This window comes from Micrasema longulum, unplaced genomic scaffold, assembly GCF_059751315.1.
Source record: "Micrasema longulum isolate JH-2025_06_02 unplaced genomic scaffold, ASM5975131v1 h1tg000414l, whole genome shotgun sequence".
Lineage (NCBI taxonomy): Eukaryota > Metazoa > Arthropoda > Insecta > Trichoptera > Brachycentridae > Micrasema > Micrasema longulum.
Window position 1 is genome coordinate 211,515 of NW_028277614.1, and position 13,109 is coordinate 224,623.

A 13,109-nucleotide genomic window follows, 5' to 3' on the forward strand; every position below is an offset into this window, starting at 1 on the left:
GTCCCAACTTATGTATGCCCGAGGACCCCTGCACGGGCTAAAATGGCACTGTTAGCGGATTTCCTTAAAAAATATTTAAATAACTAAATCTTATCGGAAACGTATTTTTCGAATATGACCATCGATAATTCAAACGATCGAGGAAATCAAATGGAAAAAGGAATTATAATAACAATAAAATTTTATTGATATAGAATAACAATTCCTCTGATCTACTACATTTTCATGGTGATATAATTATTTGCATTCCGGGTTGATTCTATTGAATTTGTATAGGTTGTTGTAAAGGTAGCATTTATTTACGGTTTATGCTTGCTAAAAATGGCGATACCTAATAACTTTGAAAATTTATTTGAATATAAAACAATAAAAATATTTTGTCACTCAGTGACGCAGTGACGCCAGTTTCAATAAGTTTAGTTAAGGACTGAATTTCCCGTAGTGGGAGGGATTTGAGTAGGAAACTTCTTAATGATTTTCCGAATGTTTGAGTTCGCTGTTTACCATATTGATGTGTCATAATATATTTCGTTTCCTAAATTATTGTTATGTTTCTGATTCTATAACATATTTGTGATGATAAACTCACGTGTCTGTGACAACTAATTGCTTGTCCCAACTCAACACAGGACTTTTAGTCCCATGGAGTTATGTCTCAAATTATGTGTAATATACAACACAGAAGTAAATAGATATTTAAGTACAATATGATATAATGGTTTTTAATGCTGTTCCTGGAGAGGAAGACTATTGTGCTTGGGGAGGGACTTACGCTGAATTATCATTTATGATGTTATTTTAATTTATATAAAATAAAAATATGCGAATATTTTTGTTAATTGTCCATATGTAGTTTTTTTCTTAAAAGTATTTGTTTAATGTAATTTTAACTTATTCGAATGTTTTTATTTAACGTATTTATGTAGGGAGGCTAAAAAAAAATATGCTCAAAATTATGAAATACATTCCTAGTTGATCCGTTAATTTTTTTATACGAAATATTTTGTTATTGTGTATAACTCTTTGAAACGTGGCAGTTGGAAAACATATAAAAAAAGGAATTATTTGAAATTTTAATTGTTTTTCTTATACTTAAAAAATATTGTTATGTAAGTTAGAACATACGTTCGGTTCCAAAATATGTTTATTTATAAGTATAGGATATAATAAATATCAGCTGCTCAAATCAATTTTTTTTTTAAAATAGGTAAATTTAAATATGTTTGGTAGCAGGCCAGTTATCATTTGACCTAAAATAATGCAAATAATAACGTAAGGAATCAGATGATGAAGACAAGAGATGAACTGTCTGTGATGTTTAGGCAGGATTACGGTATAGCAAGCAAGCAGACAAAAATAGACTCCACACAGAAGATTGCCTGGAATTAGAAAATAAAAACACAACATAATTATTTGATTTATTAGGGGAGAAATAAAATCACAAAGTTTGGTTTGAACACGGTTTCAAATGGTTTATTTTAACAATCGTAAATTTTCTTGCGACAAATGTGTTTTTCTAAATTTATTTAATAAAATATAAAAGATTTTATGTAGATTTTGTTTTTCATTATAAAATGAATATTTGCATTCTTATTTTTTATTCGAATATTTAATTTGGAGGCTATTTTTAACGAGTTGTAAATAACTCACGATTAGAAAATGGGAATCAAGTTGGGGTAGAGTGGGATTCGAACCACGGACCATTGAGCCGTGAGTCCGAGAAACTAGCCTCGGGACCACAATTTGATTCAAATAGATATAAATGTATTTTTAAAACTTTTTACCTCAACCGCATTATGTAATTTCACATGGATTTTAATCCAGAATTTATGCTTCCTATAAATATAACAATTGAAATAAATGACGTTGCAAGAACACAATATATTTTTCTATTTCATTTAAGAAGAAATTCATGCCGTTTATCACTTATGGCATTCGTTAGTTAATTGTTTTATAAAATAATCAATAAAAACTGGTATTTTTATTAAAATTTAAATACGATTACAAGGCCAACCAGTTGAAAATCGTCATTCGCTTATTAAGGAATCTTATCTATGATGTAATAACTTATAAGTTATTAATTTAAAAATTACTTGGTACTCTTCCACTTATTTATTTCACCGAAGTGTACCAAGTATTTTTTAAATTAATAACTTATATGGAAATATAAGTTATTACATCATTACAATGGAATTCCATCAAGAATTGTCAATAAATAATTTAAATGAAAGAATCTTATCTAGTTTGTCATTGTGGAAAAAAATGTGTTTTATAAATACCTCAGATTGAAAACTTGTCAAAACTTCTTGTTTTACGATAATGACAACAATTTTTGGGTATGTCCAAATGCTTGCAGACTGGCTGGATTTCCCCTCTAGGGGAAGGGAATTTTGAGAAGGGAATACAGAAGTCTAGGCATTTACAGGGCTTATGACCTGTCATTGGCTGGTTCAAGTGGCCACTTTACACACCGTGTAACATTCACCATTCTGCCCATGTCATCAATCACCAGGTAATTTGGTTCAGCCGAATGAATCTAACCCACGTGATAAAGGTTTCAGCTCTTTTACTTCACAAAAGTCAACAGATGGAAGAGTTGAGAAAATGTGGATGTTCAAATATGGGCAGAATGGTGAATGTTACACAGTGTGTAAAGTGGCCACTTAAACCAGCCAATGACAGGTCATAAGCCCTGTAAATGCCTAGACCTCTATATTCCACTCTCAAAAATGTTTTCTCTCTCTGTTGAAATAAATTGAAAAATAAATATGTCACTCAGGGAGTCAAAACTGAAAATAACATATTTTATTTCCTTATAAATACATGATTAAGACCAGATTTTTTTTCATATGAGTAAGTATTTAATTTGAGTTATTTTAGTTTTTTTCTTGCAAGTGGAGTCACATTTATGTTTTTTTTGCCGTCGTAATTATCAATACATAAAAACTATCACTAGCCTATTTTGGTAATTGGTAAAAAAACTGACTATAAATTTAATAAATATTTTAGCTTTCGGAAAATATTTTATATAATTTACTAATTGAATCTGATGAATTAAGGCTTGAATATAAATTTTAAGTTTTGCTTATTTCATAAGATGTATAGTTTTTATATTTTGTATTTTAATTTATAAAAATAAAGCCTCGGTTTATGCACTTCGATTTCTGTTGTAATATTTTTTTTTCTTTTTTATAAAAATTTAACAACTAACTATAATGTATAACTTATTATATATTATAATGTATAACTTTGTTATGACCTGCAAAATATTTGCAGATTTCCTGGGTGGATATTTACATGACGGTGATGGTTGAACAGCTCCCATTTTACCTCAACGCGCCGGATATGCTGAAGCCATATATTCGTTTGGCCAAACTCATGGAGAAGGTGAAGTCTCAGGAAGGAATCAAGAAGTGGATAGAAACCAGACCGGCTGATAATTATTAAATACCCTCATAATAAATTGAAATAATTTGTGTCATATTTTTAATTTAATTCAATGGATAATACAAAAATAAAGGATTACGTTCGTCTCTTAGACTATTTTATTTGAAATTAAGTTTATCGAAATTAGTGAGCCAAAGCTCCTCCATTTTGTTTCTCTCGGAAAGTTGCTTTACAAATAACTCAAAACTAAGTGAATTTCAGCTGTTTCTTCCGCCAAATCTTCTACATTAATTTATATTTAAAAAAATCATGAATTAATACAGGAAAACAATTTTCTTACTATTCAAGTTACTGATCGTATTTTGACTAATCTGGTCCCAGAGCGAGCTTAAACTATTACAAAAGATTCGGAAAGTCTAGAAATAAGAGCTGCTACAACAAATATGTATATTGATATTGCAACGGTGTCTTCGTGAAAAAATAATTAGAATTTGAAAGAGTTTAAGCGAATTTGTCTTCCCAAACCCGCAATCCTCTATTCACAAAACCAATCGTCACTGGCTAGGCTACAACGCTAGAACATGACAGTTTATATATTTACACCTGATGATGGGTAATTCAGAATACCTGTAACTAGTTGTGTTATAATACATTAAACTCTTATATGGTAAAAATTACAAAGTGTTTCTGTTGGATGCTCGATACCTTCGACCTCGGGACTGTAAACAAGGCCTGCCCTCTCGCGATACGCGTGATCGAAGAAAACAGGGAACGTTTGATTTTAGGTAAATTAATTGACGTTATGGTTTTGAGTGTCAATCCTGGTGAAAGGAGTAAGGACTTACAGTTTCCTCCCTTTGGCACTGGTCCAGAAAGACTCACTTTGCACGTTCTCTTGTATGTTGGTGATTCGAAATCACTGTCACGCTCGCAGTACGGTTTTCGTTGTTGTTCGCGGTACGGTTTTTTTGTTGTGTTTTGTCACGCGTTGCTTTCTTGACTCGCCGTCAGGGAGGAGTAGGTACATTGGGATTCAAAACAAGGACCACCGGAATCAAAGGAAGGGCTTGACACTTGAATAAAAGAAAATGAATCCGAAACAGTTTCATTTTAAATAACCTCTTGCTTTAGGGTAATTATAAGGTTATTCCTTCTTTGTCCATTGTAATTTTGAAAAATTGAATTCGCAATTTTTCAAAGGTAAAACGTGAAGATCAAATAATATAAAAACTAATTGTAAAACATTTTGGGTTGTGTTACAGCTACCGAATACACATATATGTTTCTAATATATAGCTTAGTATGAAGGTATAACCTACGCGCGATGAATATAAAAACATAATAAAACATTCAACATAAAGCTATATGATGTTCCATCTCTGTTGCAATCAATTTCTTTTCACGTTACCAACCATGACACCGGAAGTCAAAATCTGTTATTTTTTACACCTTCCTAGATCAACTTTTGTTTAATGTCCCAATGCCCAGAATGTGTAGATAAGTACATTCGTCACACAACTTGGATTTTTTTGGAATCAAGAGATCTTCCGGCTCTTCGCTATTAAAACAGTGTGGGATGAAGATGGCTTGGCATGGTTTAGCGCGACGTCTTACATGTTTATCGTGTTTATGAATATATAGTATGCCTTTATTTTATTGCCCTTGTTTGTCATTGCCACATAGTTTTATGTTCTTTTTGTTCAGTTTCTTGGATATGTTTCTTCATATAACTGTTGTAATTGGCTTTGGACGTATTAAAAATAAATAAATAATCAGTTTAGTTCCGTGAACAACTCCAGTGAAGAAAGGTTATTTCGATTATCGTTGGAATTCGTTTTGAATTAAGTAAGTTCATGTTCAATAATGAAATAACATTACACAACCTTCTGCACGTAAAAACATATTATTTTATAAAAAATATTTATTTATTATATGTATATATATATAAATATAAACATACATATTCCAAGGCATTCAAAGAAGAAACTTTAAAAGAAATAAAAGACAATAAATTGAAGTTGAATTAAAAACATCTTCAAAAATAATGACACATTATAGTAAGAAAAGCAATACATAATTTTTAGAAGCAATTCTAAAAGTAATTAAAAATAGTTTAAATAATTAGACAACTTGTATTATTTTTTATTCGATTCAATTGATAATACAACAATAAAGGATCACGTTTTTACTAATTTTATTATAATTTTATTTGAAAAATATTTTTAATGGAAACTAACATAAATGCAGAATTGAACAGATTTGCAATAATGGCTCATAATAATAATAAACGACATTTAATGCACCTTTGTTCAATTTTTTTGCTAAATTGATTCTGTTTTTGGGCTGCAAAAAGAGAGCTGTTCTAGGAATTAACAATATGAATTCCAGAGAATCACTTAGAGATAAGTTTAAAGAAATCAATATATTGACAGTCACGTATCAATTTATTTATGAAAACTTGATCCTATGTATGCTAAAATATTAATAATTTAGAAAGGAACAGAGATTACTATAGGTTCAACACGAGAAATAAAGAGAAGCTAGTTGTGCCCACTACTTGACTGCAAAAAAATGAATCATCCTTTTGTCTAAAACTGCATACGATTCTACAACAAGGTACCTTTTGAAATTCAGGCTACGCCAACGAAGACTATCTATAAGGCTAAGAATATCTACGAGACACAACAGCTCGGCATTAAATTCGTGTTTGTTGATTTTATTTTGTTGATTTTAATTATGTTGTTGAATTGAATTTATTCGTTTGTTCAGTTTAATTTACTAATTGTTGAATTGTATAACATAGCAGTAACTTACTGACATTTATAATTGATTCAATAAATCTTACGTAAATTATTTACTAAACTAAACTTAACTGAACTGACAACAAAAAAATAAATTAAATTAACATAACTTACCCTACCTGACCCCCACGACTAGACTGTATGAAAAAATACACCAGTTTGATTCAAAATTTCATTGAAAGATATACAGAAAGGAGACATAACATTAATTGAAAATGCTGACATACACAAAGATAATACAAGAAAACAACAATACTACCACAGTAAAAAAGGAAAAACTAACAAAGGACTTTCAAAAATATTATACAATGGCTTACCTTACCAGTTGAAAAATTACACGGTAGACAAATTAAAAAAACAACCTAAAAAATCACACGATGACTACCCAACCTAACCTAACCTAACCTAACCTAACCAGACGATATATAACACGACTAGGCCTTATAATATTTCTTATATAACCCTAACGGGTTTTTTAAAATGATAAATAAATAAAATAAAATTTAAAAACAAAGATCAAATGCATTTTGAGAAACATATATGTATATATTTTTTTATTATAAAAAGAAAAGAACATTGATACTTAAATTCACATATTTAGAATAGGCAGTGACCGGTTTTATCGCTTTCGAGTCATCTTTAAGACTGTTTTCTTTATTATAAATACAAGTCTAAAAAATGTAGGGAAGGCGACGAAACCGATCACTGGCTATTCCAAATTTGTTGATTCAGTCGTCTTTTATTTCCATAATAAACTTCAATGATTTTCCACCAATAATTTTTACTAACAAACCGGAATGTTTTGAAAATATGTAATATAATTTATTATTTATTAATAACACTGTACATACATTTATTAGGGACTGAGACACAGTTTATAGTGACACAATCAGGAATGTCCTATACCTGTGAACTTGCCCCGACTCGTTAGAAAATCCGTGTTGAATCGGGGCACATGTAATGTATTCATGAACATACATACACACATATATACATATATATTCGCATATACATACTCGTATTCATATTATATTTTATACATACATATTAAGTTTATACATATCATTAATAAACTATACATATGACATTTTTATGACATTTTACATTTATACATACATATTGGTTGTTCAAAAGTTATTCCACATTATAGTGATCAGACATGACTTAAAGTAAATTTGTCTACTCGAAAGGACTCTGGCCTCTTTGAACAATGGATCAGATGAAAAGGTAGGAGGATACATTAATATACAATATTTTAATTATTGTTTTTTGGATGATCGTGAGCTGTCTATACATTGCCTGAACACAATCACCCTATCCTATTATGCTATATCTTTTCACAGATTGGAAGTGAGCAAAATACACCAAACGAAGAGTGCTATGGTCTAACACATTTCTTGAGTTGTAGAATACATATATTCATCATCATCATCATTCCCTTTCCGCACCTAATGGTGCATAGCGCACTGCATTGCTACACCAATCGCAGCGTATCTCGTATATTAGTTTTCTTAATATTACAAAAAAGTGTATCCCTAACTTTATGAGGCCACGAGCCCTGTGCTGAGTTGGGAGTTGGGATACAACATAATGGAAAGTGGAAACATGCATATTGTTATTGTTAATTGTTTTTATATTTGTTCCATACTTTAGTTTGTATCGTTATTTAATATTTACTTTAAGAGTTACACTTTATATTTACTAAATTACTTTGATTTCCATTAACCTGCAAAAATTTGAAATAAATGTAATTCTAGGTACCACCGCAAGTCTAAACTGCTGAATATGTTTTGTTTATTAATCAATAGCTTAATCACAAATAACTATCGACGTGCTTAAAAACATGCTAAGCATTTGAGCGATCACAATGAACAATAATGAACATGCTTAAGTTATCGTAGTCATAAGTCGACGCTCGTGTCGGTTTGTTTTTTGTTTTCAATTGGCAAAAAATCGTCGTTTAATATAAAAAAATTACAATATATTGCATTTGCAAAATAGTCAGGAGTATCTAATACAAAAAAGTTAAAATTAATTTACAATTACTATGGCGACTGCTTTTCTTGACATTTGGCTTGCCAACAATCGCGCCGGCTAAATGCAATAAATAACATGATAAATAATAAATAAATAAATAAAAATGACAGTTTTAGAATCTTTTTCATATTTTTCATATTTACACTGATGAAATTCAAATATTTGATTGCGCAGCAGGATTATACGTCGCGAAACGTAAATATTTTGACATTTAATATTAGGTGTTCACGGATGTTTCATTGTAATCGCAAAAACGATCGGCAATCATGGTGAGAAATTGTTATCACGTCGCTTATTAGCACGTCGATAACTATTTGTGATTGAACTACAGTTTGATTTTTAATGTATGTACCTGCCTATTGAATCGAATTTTAAAACGTATTTTCATTGGAAATAGCATTATTTGTTTTATCGTTTGTAACTATAACCAATTATATGTTGGTATCGTAAAATCATCATTGAAATAATACATTAATCTAATTTGGAGTAATCGAGGAGTGCGCAAGATGAAGGAAAGATGTAAAATACATTTTTTATGTTGGCAATAAATTTTACTGTTCTCCAGAGAATCGATCCGCCCCTTTTCCGACACCGCGCCGCGCCGCGCCGCTATATTTATATTATTATATCATTATGTTTCATGAAAATAAAGTGCATCACTTTGTGAATTAATTGGAGGTATCTTCTAATTACATTAACTTTTAAAGTTATATTGCCGACACCAGAAATATTTTATTTTATTTTAATTAAGAAGGCCAACAAACATTTTATAAATCAAAAATCTCATACATAATAAATTTTACAAAGATCCAATTATAGGTTTGAATTATATAATTAGGTACCGCATTTAACTTTTAAAAAAAATGTATTTTTGTACATAGGTTTACATTGTTTGGAGTGATGCCTAGTCGGAGAAGACCCGTGCTAGGGCTGAATATGTTATTTCATGCAATCATTAATATATATGCATCACAGGACCAATTACTGATGCCTAATAATAATCATAATAATTGGCTGATTCATATAGTGCCATTTTTGTGAGAAATCACCTCAAGGGCGCTTTACAATAATTGTAAACTTAAACTTGCCTCTAACTGAGCTAAACTGAAAATGTTGTATTTTCTGATTTAAAATTGAGGGTATGATAAACTAAAGAAGTGAGATTTTACTTGGGATCTGAACTGACTGGAACTGCCGATAATTCGTATGTTTGAAGGCCATTGGTTCCAGGCAGAGGGGCCGGCAACGGCAAAAGCACGATCTCCGAATCTAGTGTTGGCTGACCTACTCGTAAGAGTAGATTTTCTTTGACATGTTTTTTCCCAGGTCCGATAGGTATCTCGGAGCCATTTCATGAAGAGATTTTTGTCCAGCAAAGCTTTTATTTTATTATCTCTGGGCTTTTTAACCAGTGCACTAAGTACTTTCGAAACGACCCAAATTTTTACCGGAAACAGAGCTATGAGATGTTACCTATGTAGGTTTAAATTAAGGAATGATGACTATTGTCCATGCGATGATATTTCTTCACAGAGTATCGAACATCTGTTATTTCAGTGCCCATTTTTCAGTTTCCAACGCCATAATCTTGAAGCAGAATGCAGGAAAGATGGAATATTTTTAACAGATATTCACACTGTCGTTAAAAGTAATGATCACGCGCTATTGTTCTTGGACTTTGAAACAATGGTGATTGGACTCATAAAGGTAATAAACTAAAATCAGTGATCGAACATCCTATTTCCAAGACAAACAAAAACGATTTTTTCCGAGTATCTTAGCCTTGTACATGACACGTAAGGCTACTAAATACAGGGGTCCAAATACATATATATATATGTATACATATATTTAAAAAAACCAGTGCAAATCTCGAAGATGTTGTGAGATGTGAGAATATTTTTTTATTCCCGTAATAAGTCTTGGTGCTACCTAATACCTATATTATGAATTCGGTCGGGTAACTAGTAACAATCGTTTTCTCTCAGTAGATAATGTTGTCTTGATAGCGCAGAGTGTAGGTAAACTGTTCTAAAAACATAAATAAAAATAGAATACATTTTAAACAAATAATCAAGCCGTTTCTCTGTAGGAGCAGGCAGAGAGGACAGAACGCCACGTAACTCTGTCTTTGCATATTTACCTCGCTTCCACTACATTCATCCATCTTCTCATGCACGCGCGACGATTATTCCGACTTATGACATGTCTTCTAGCAAATATTTGCAATGCGGAAATCTATGGCATGACCATATCCAACCGAATACATTTTATTTTCAACAATTGAAACTGAAACCACAATCATTATAAAAGCAATTGTAAAACAGCACCTACCGGTTACTTTTATTTAATGTTAACATTTGCCGTTTCCTTGATCACTTCAAATATAATATTTAAAAAATGATATAATATATAATTCTACGCAAAGCCTACGATGTATGCAAGAAGAAGCGATTTACTTATGGATGTTGATAAATCGAAAGTGATGGTTTTTGAAAGGGATGAGAATAAAACCAAATGTGAGATCAGTGTGAACGGAGATATTTTGAATCAGGTAGAAGAATTTGTGTATCTGGGAAGTATGTTTACTAGGGACGGAAAGACCGAGAAAGATATTGAAATGAGGGTGAGCGCCGGGAACAGGGTGAACGGTGCACTGAAATCTACTTTGGCAAACAAATGTTTATCGCGGGAGGCTAAACTAGCAGTTCGCAATGGAGTTCTAATGCCAACTCTAATGTATGATGTATGGAATTGTAAAAATGATGATGAAAGTAGGTTAAATGCTATCGAAATGCGATCCCTCAGGTAAATGTGTGGTAAAACGATGGATGATAGGTGCACAAATATCGAGATCCGTGAACTGTGTAAGGCTGAGACATGCATTATCGACGGTATCAAGAAAGAAGTACCGCGTTGGTTTGGGCATGTAGAGCGAATGGACAGAGAAAGAACGGCTTAAAGAATTGACGATGCGAATGTTGATGCATGCAGAAAACGAGGAAGACCGAGAAAGAAATGGTACGATCAAGTCCATCAAATTCTTGAAGATGGACATGTCAGGAGTAGGAATAATCGGCGTGCGTGCATGAGAAGATGTATGAATGTCGAGGAAGCGAGGTATGTATGCAAAGATTGAGTGATATGGCGTTCTATCTTCTCTGCCTACTCCTAAGGGGAAACGGCGTGATGGTTTGTTTGTTATAATACCAGGTAGATAGGTACTAGGTACCTACAATCAAAATACTGCAAAAATAAATTGAATAACGTTGTGTTAATATTGCGTAATATTTTTACTCACACATACTCCTTCGACTCATCCATGCTGCACAAAACTAATGATTATCAGCGTCGAAACTGCCCGTCATTCTGTCCGCAGATGGCGCAGATACGACACCTTTTCTGTAGCGAGAGAAACACACTAGTTTTATTTTCCTGAACACTTTTATGTTCCTTCATCGTGTGATAAGAATGACAACATAATTAAATTTAAACTTGAAGATAATTCCTTCCGACTCATCCCCGATTCACAAAAATTAGTGATTACGAACATCAAAACTGCTTGTCATTATATCCGCAGATACTACACCTTTTCCTGAACAAGAAGAAGCAAAAAAAAAAAAATTTTCTGAACACTGACACCTACTGATTTGTTTCTTAACATATTAATACCCGAATAAAATTCGTAACAAGAAGAAGCGTACGTCACGGTACACATATCTGAGCACTAAAGTGGCACAGCTTCATTTTGACGTCATACTTGAAGAAAAATTCTCCCGAACGATTACGAATATGCACTACCGATTTCCCTACCATCAAGATTTGATGTAAGTACATCGGTTTGTACTGACGGGTCTATTTTTATATTGATTAAATCATTAAAAGTGTCAAAAAAAAATTTACCGGTTTGAACTGCTCGGTAGCAGTTTTCCATTTAATTACGATTAATTGAAATTTTTAATCGTTCTGAGGTTGGCACTTTTTTTCGTCAAAGCCTATTAAAAATATGAGAGGGAAAAAAGTAAATTTGAAGTCGAATTGAATTCTGATATTACTGTCGGTTTTGAAAACGAACGCCTAGATGCACAGACAATGTGACTAGATTAACATTTAAGAGCATCTAGGCGTAAAATGTTGCCACTTAAAAATATAATTAGTGACAATATTTTTTCCATATGTTTTACTATTTTCCCGAGTGTACGTATTCTAGACGTTAAAAGAACCGGCTTTGTAATCGTTTGGGAAATAAATACAAAGGTAAAAATCATATGTTCAAGCGAGCATTTTTTGCTTGAATTGGGAATCATTTCAGTTTATAAACGCTTTTTATATGGGCACTTTTTATCACGGAAGCCTATTTAAAATATAAATGAGAACTATTTTAATTTTTATAAAGAACGCCGACCAAATTTTCGGGTCATTCGTTGGTTGGATTCGATCATATGACGTCGAGATGACAAGTCAGTAGAACATACCGAGGTAGATAGAGATAGTACAGTAGTTAAGTGTACCGTCTTGATGTGTAAATATGAATGTGGCGTTTGTAATCGCGGCACTGATGTACCCGGGCCTTGATTACAATGGAAAGTTAACATTTATCTTCAATTTTATCTACAAAGTAAAATTACGTTTTCTGTATGAAAATTAGAATATGCATACATTTTTTCTTTTAAACGTGTTCAAATATAGATTACCAATGAAGATACTTTTAATGTTCACACAAATATACTCATCTTTGTACACAAATATCGTTTTTTCTTTATAGAGAGTCGAAGATAACTCTGTTAACTTCCCATTGCAGTCGGGGCCCTGAACTTAGTTTAGACGCGACGGTTACATTTTTATCAGGTAAGATAAAAAAGCAACAATTTTAAGTAAAATAAT

The 13,109-nt window shown here is 31.9% G+C and overlaps 1 protein-coding gene and 2 long non-coding RNA genes across 7 annotated transcripts in view; 2 read left to right on the forward strand and 1 right to left on the reverse strand.

Annotated features, from left to right (window-relative positions):
* The window catches only part of LOC148281748 (glutathione S-transferase-like), a 23,725-nt gene extending 20,192 nt beyond the window's left edge, over positions 1-3,533 (forward strand). For 4 of the 5 annotated variants that reach the window (XM_088226179.1, XM_088226181.1, XM_088226185.1 and 1 more), the window contains one exon: positions 3,277-3,533. In XM_088226179.1, coding sequence (XP_088082305.1) covers positions 3,277-3,447 — 171 coding nt within the window. In that variant the 3' untranslated portion in view covers positions 3,448-3,533. Of the gene's footprint in view, positions 1-2,356; positions 2,614-3,276 lie in introns of those variants that run through there. The other variant, XM_088226182.1, reaches the window with a different exon arrangement.
* Positions 1-11,690, reverse strand: part of LOC148281749 (uncharacterized) — a 26,488-nt gene extending 14,798 nt beyond the window's left edge. Inside the window, exon 1 of the long non-coding RNA XR_015822289.1 lies at positions 11,527-11,690. This is a non-coding gene — a long non-coding RNA (uncharacterized LOC148281749). The remainder of the gene's footprint in view (positions 1-11,526) is intronic.
* On the forward strand, positions 4,918-13,031 carry LOC148281750 (uncharacterized). The gene is made up of 3 exons (XR_015822290.1): positions 4,918-5,232; positions 9,797-9,932; positions 12,991-13,031. It is a non-coding gene; the product is annotated as an uncharacterized LOC148281750 (long non-coding RNA).
* Positions 13,032-13,109: the final 78 nt, after the last annotated feature.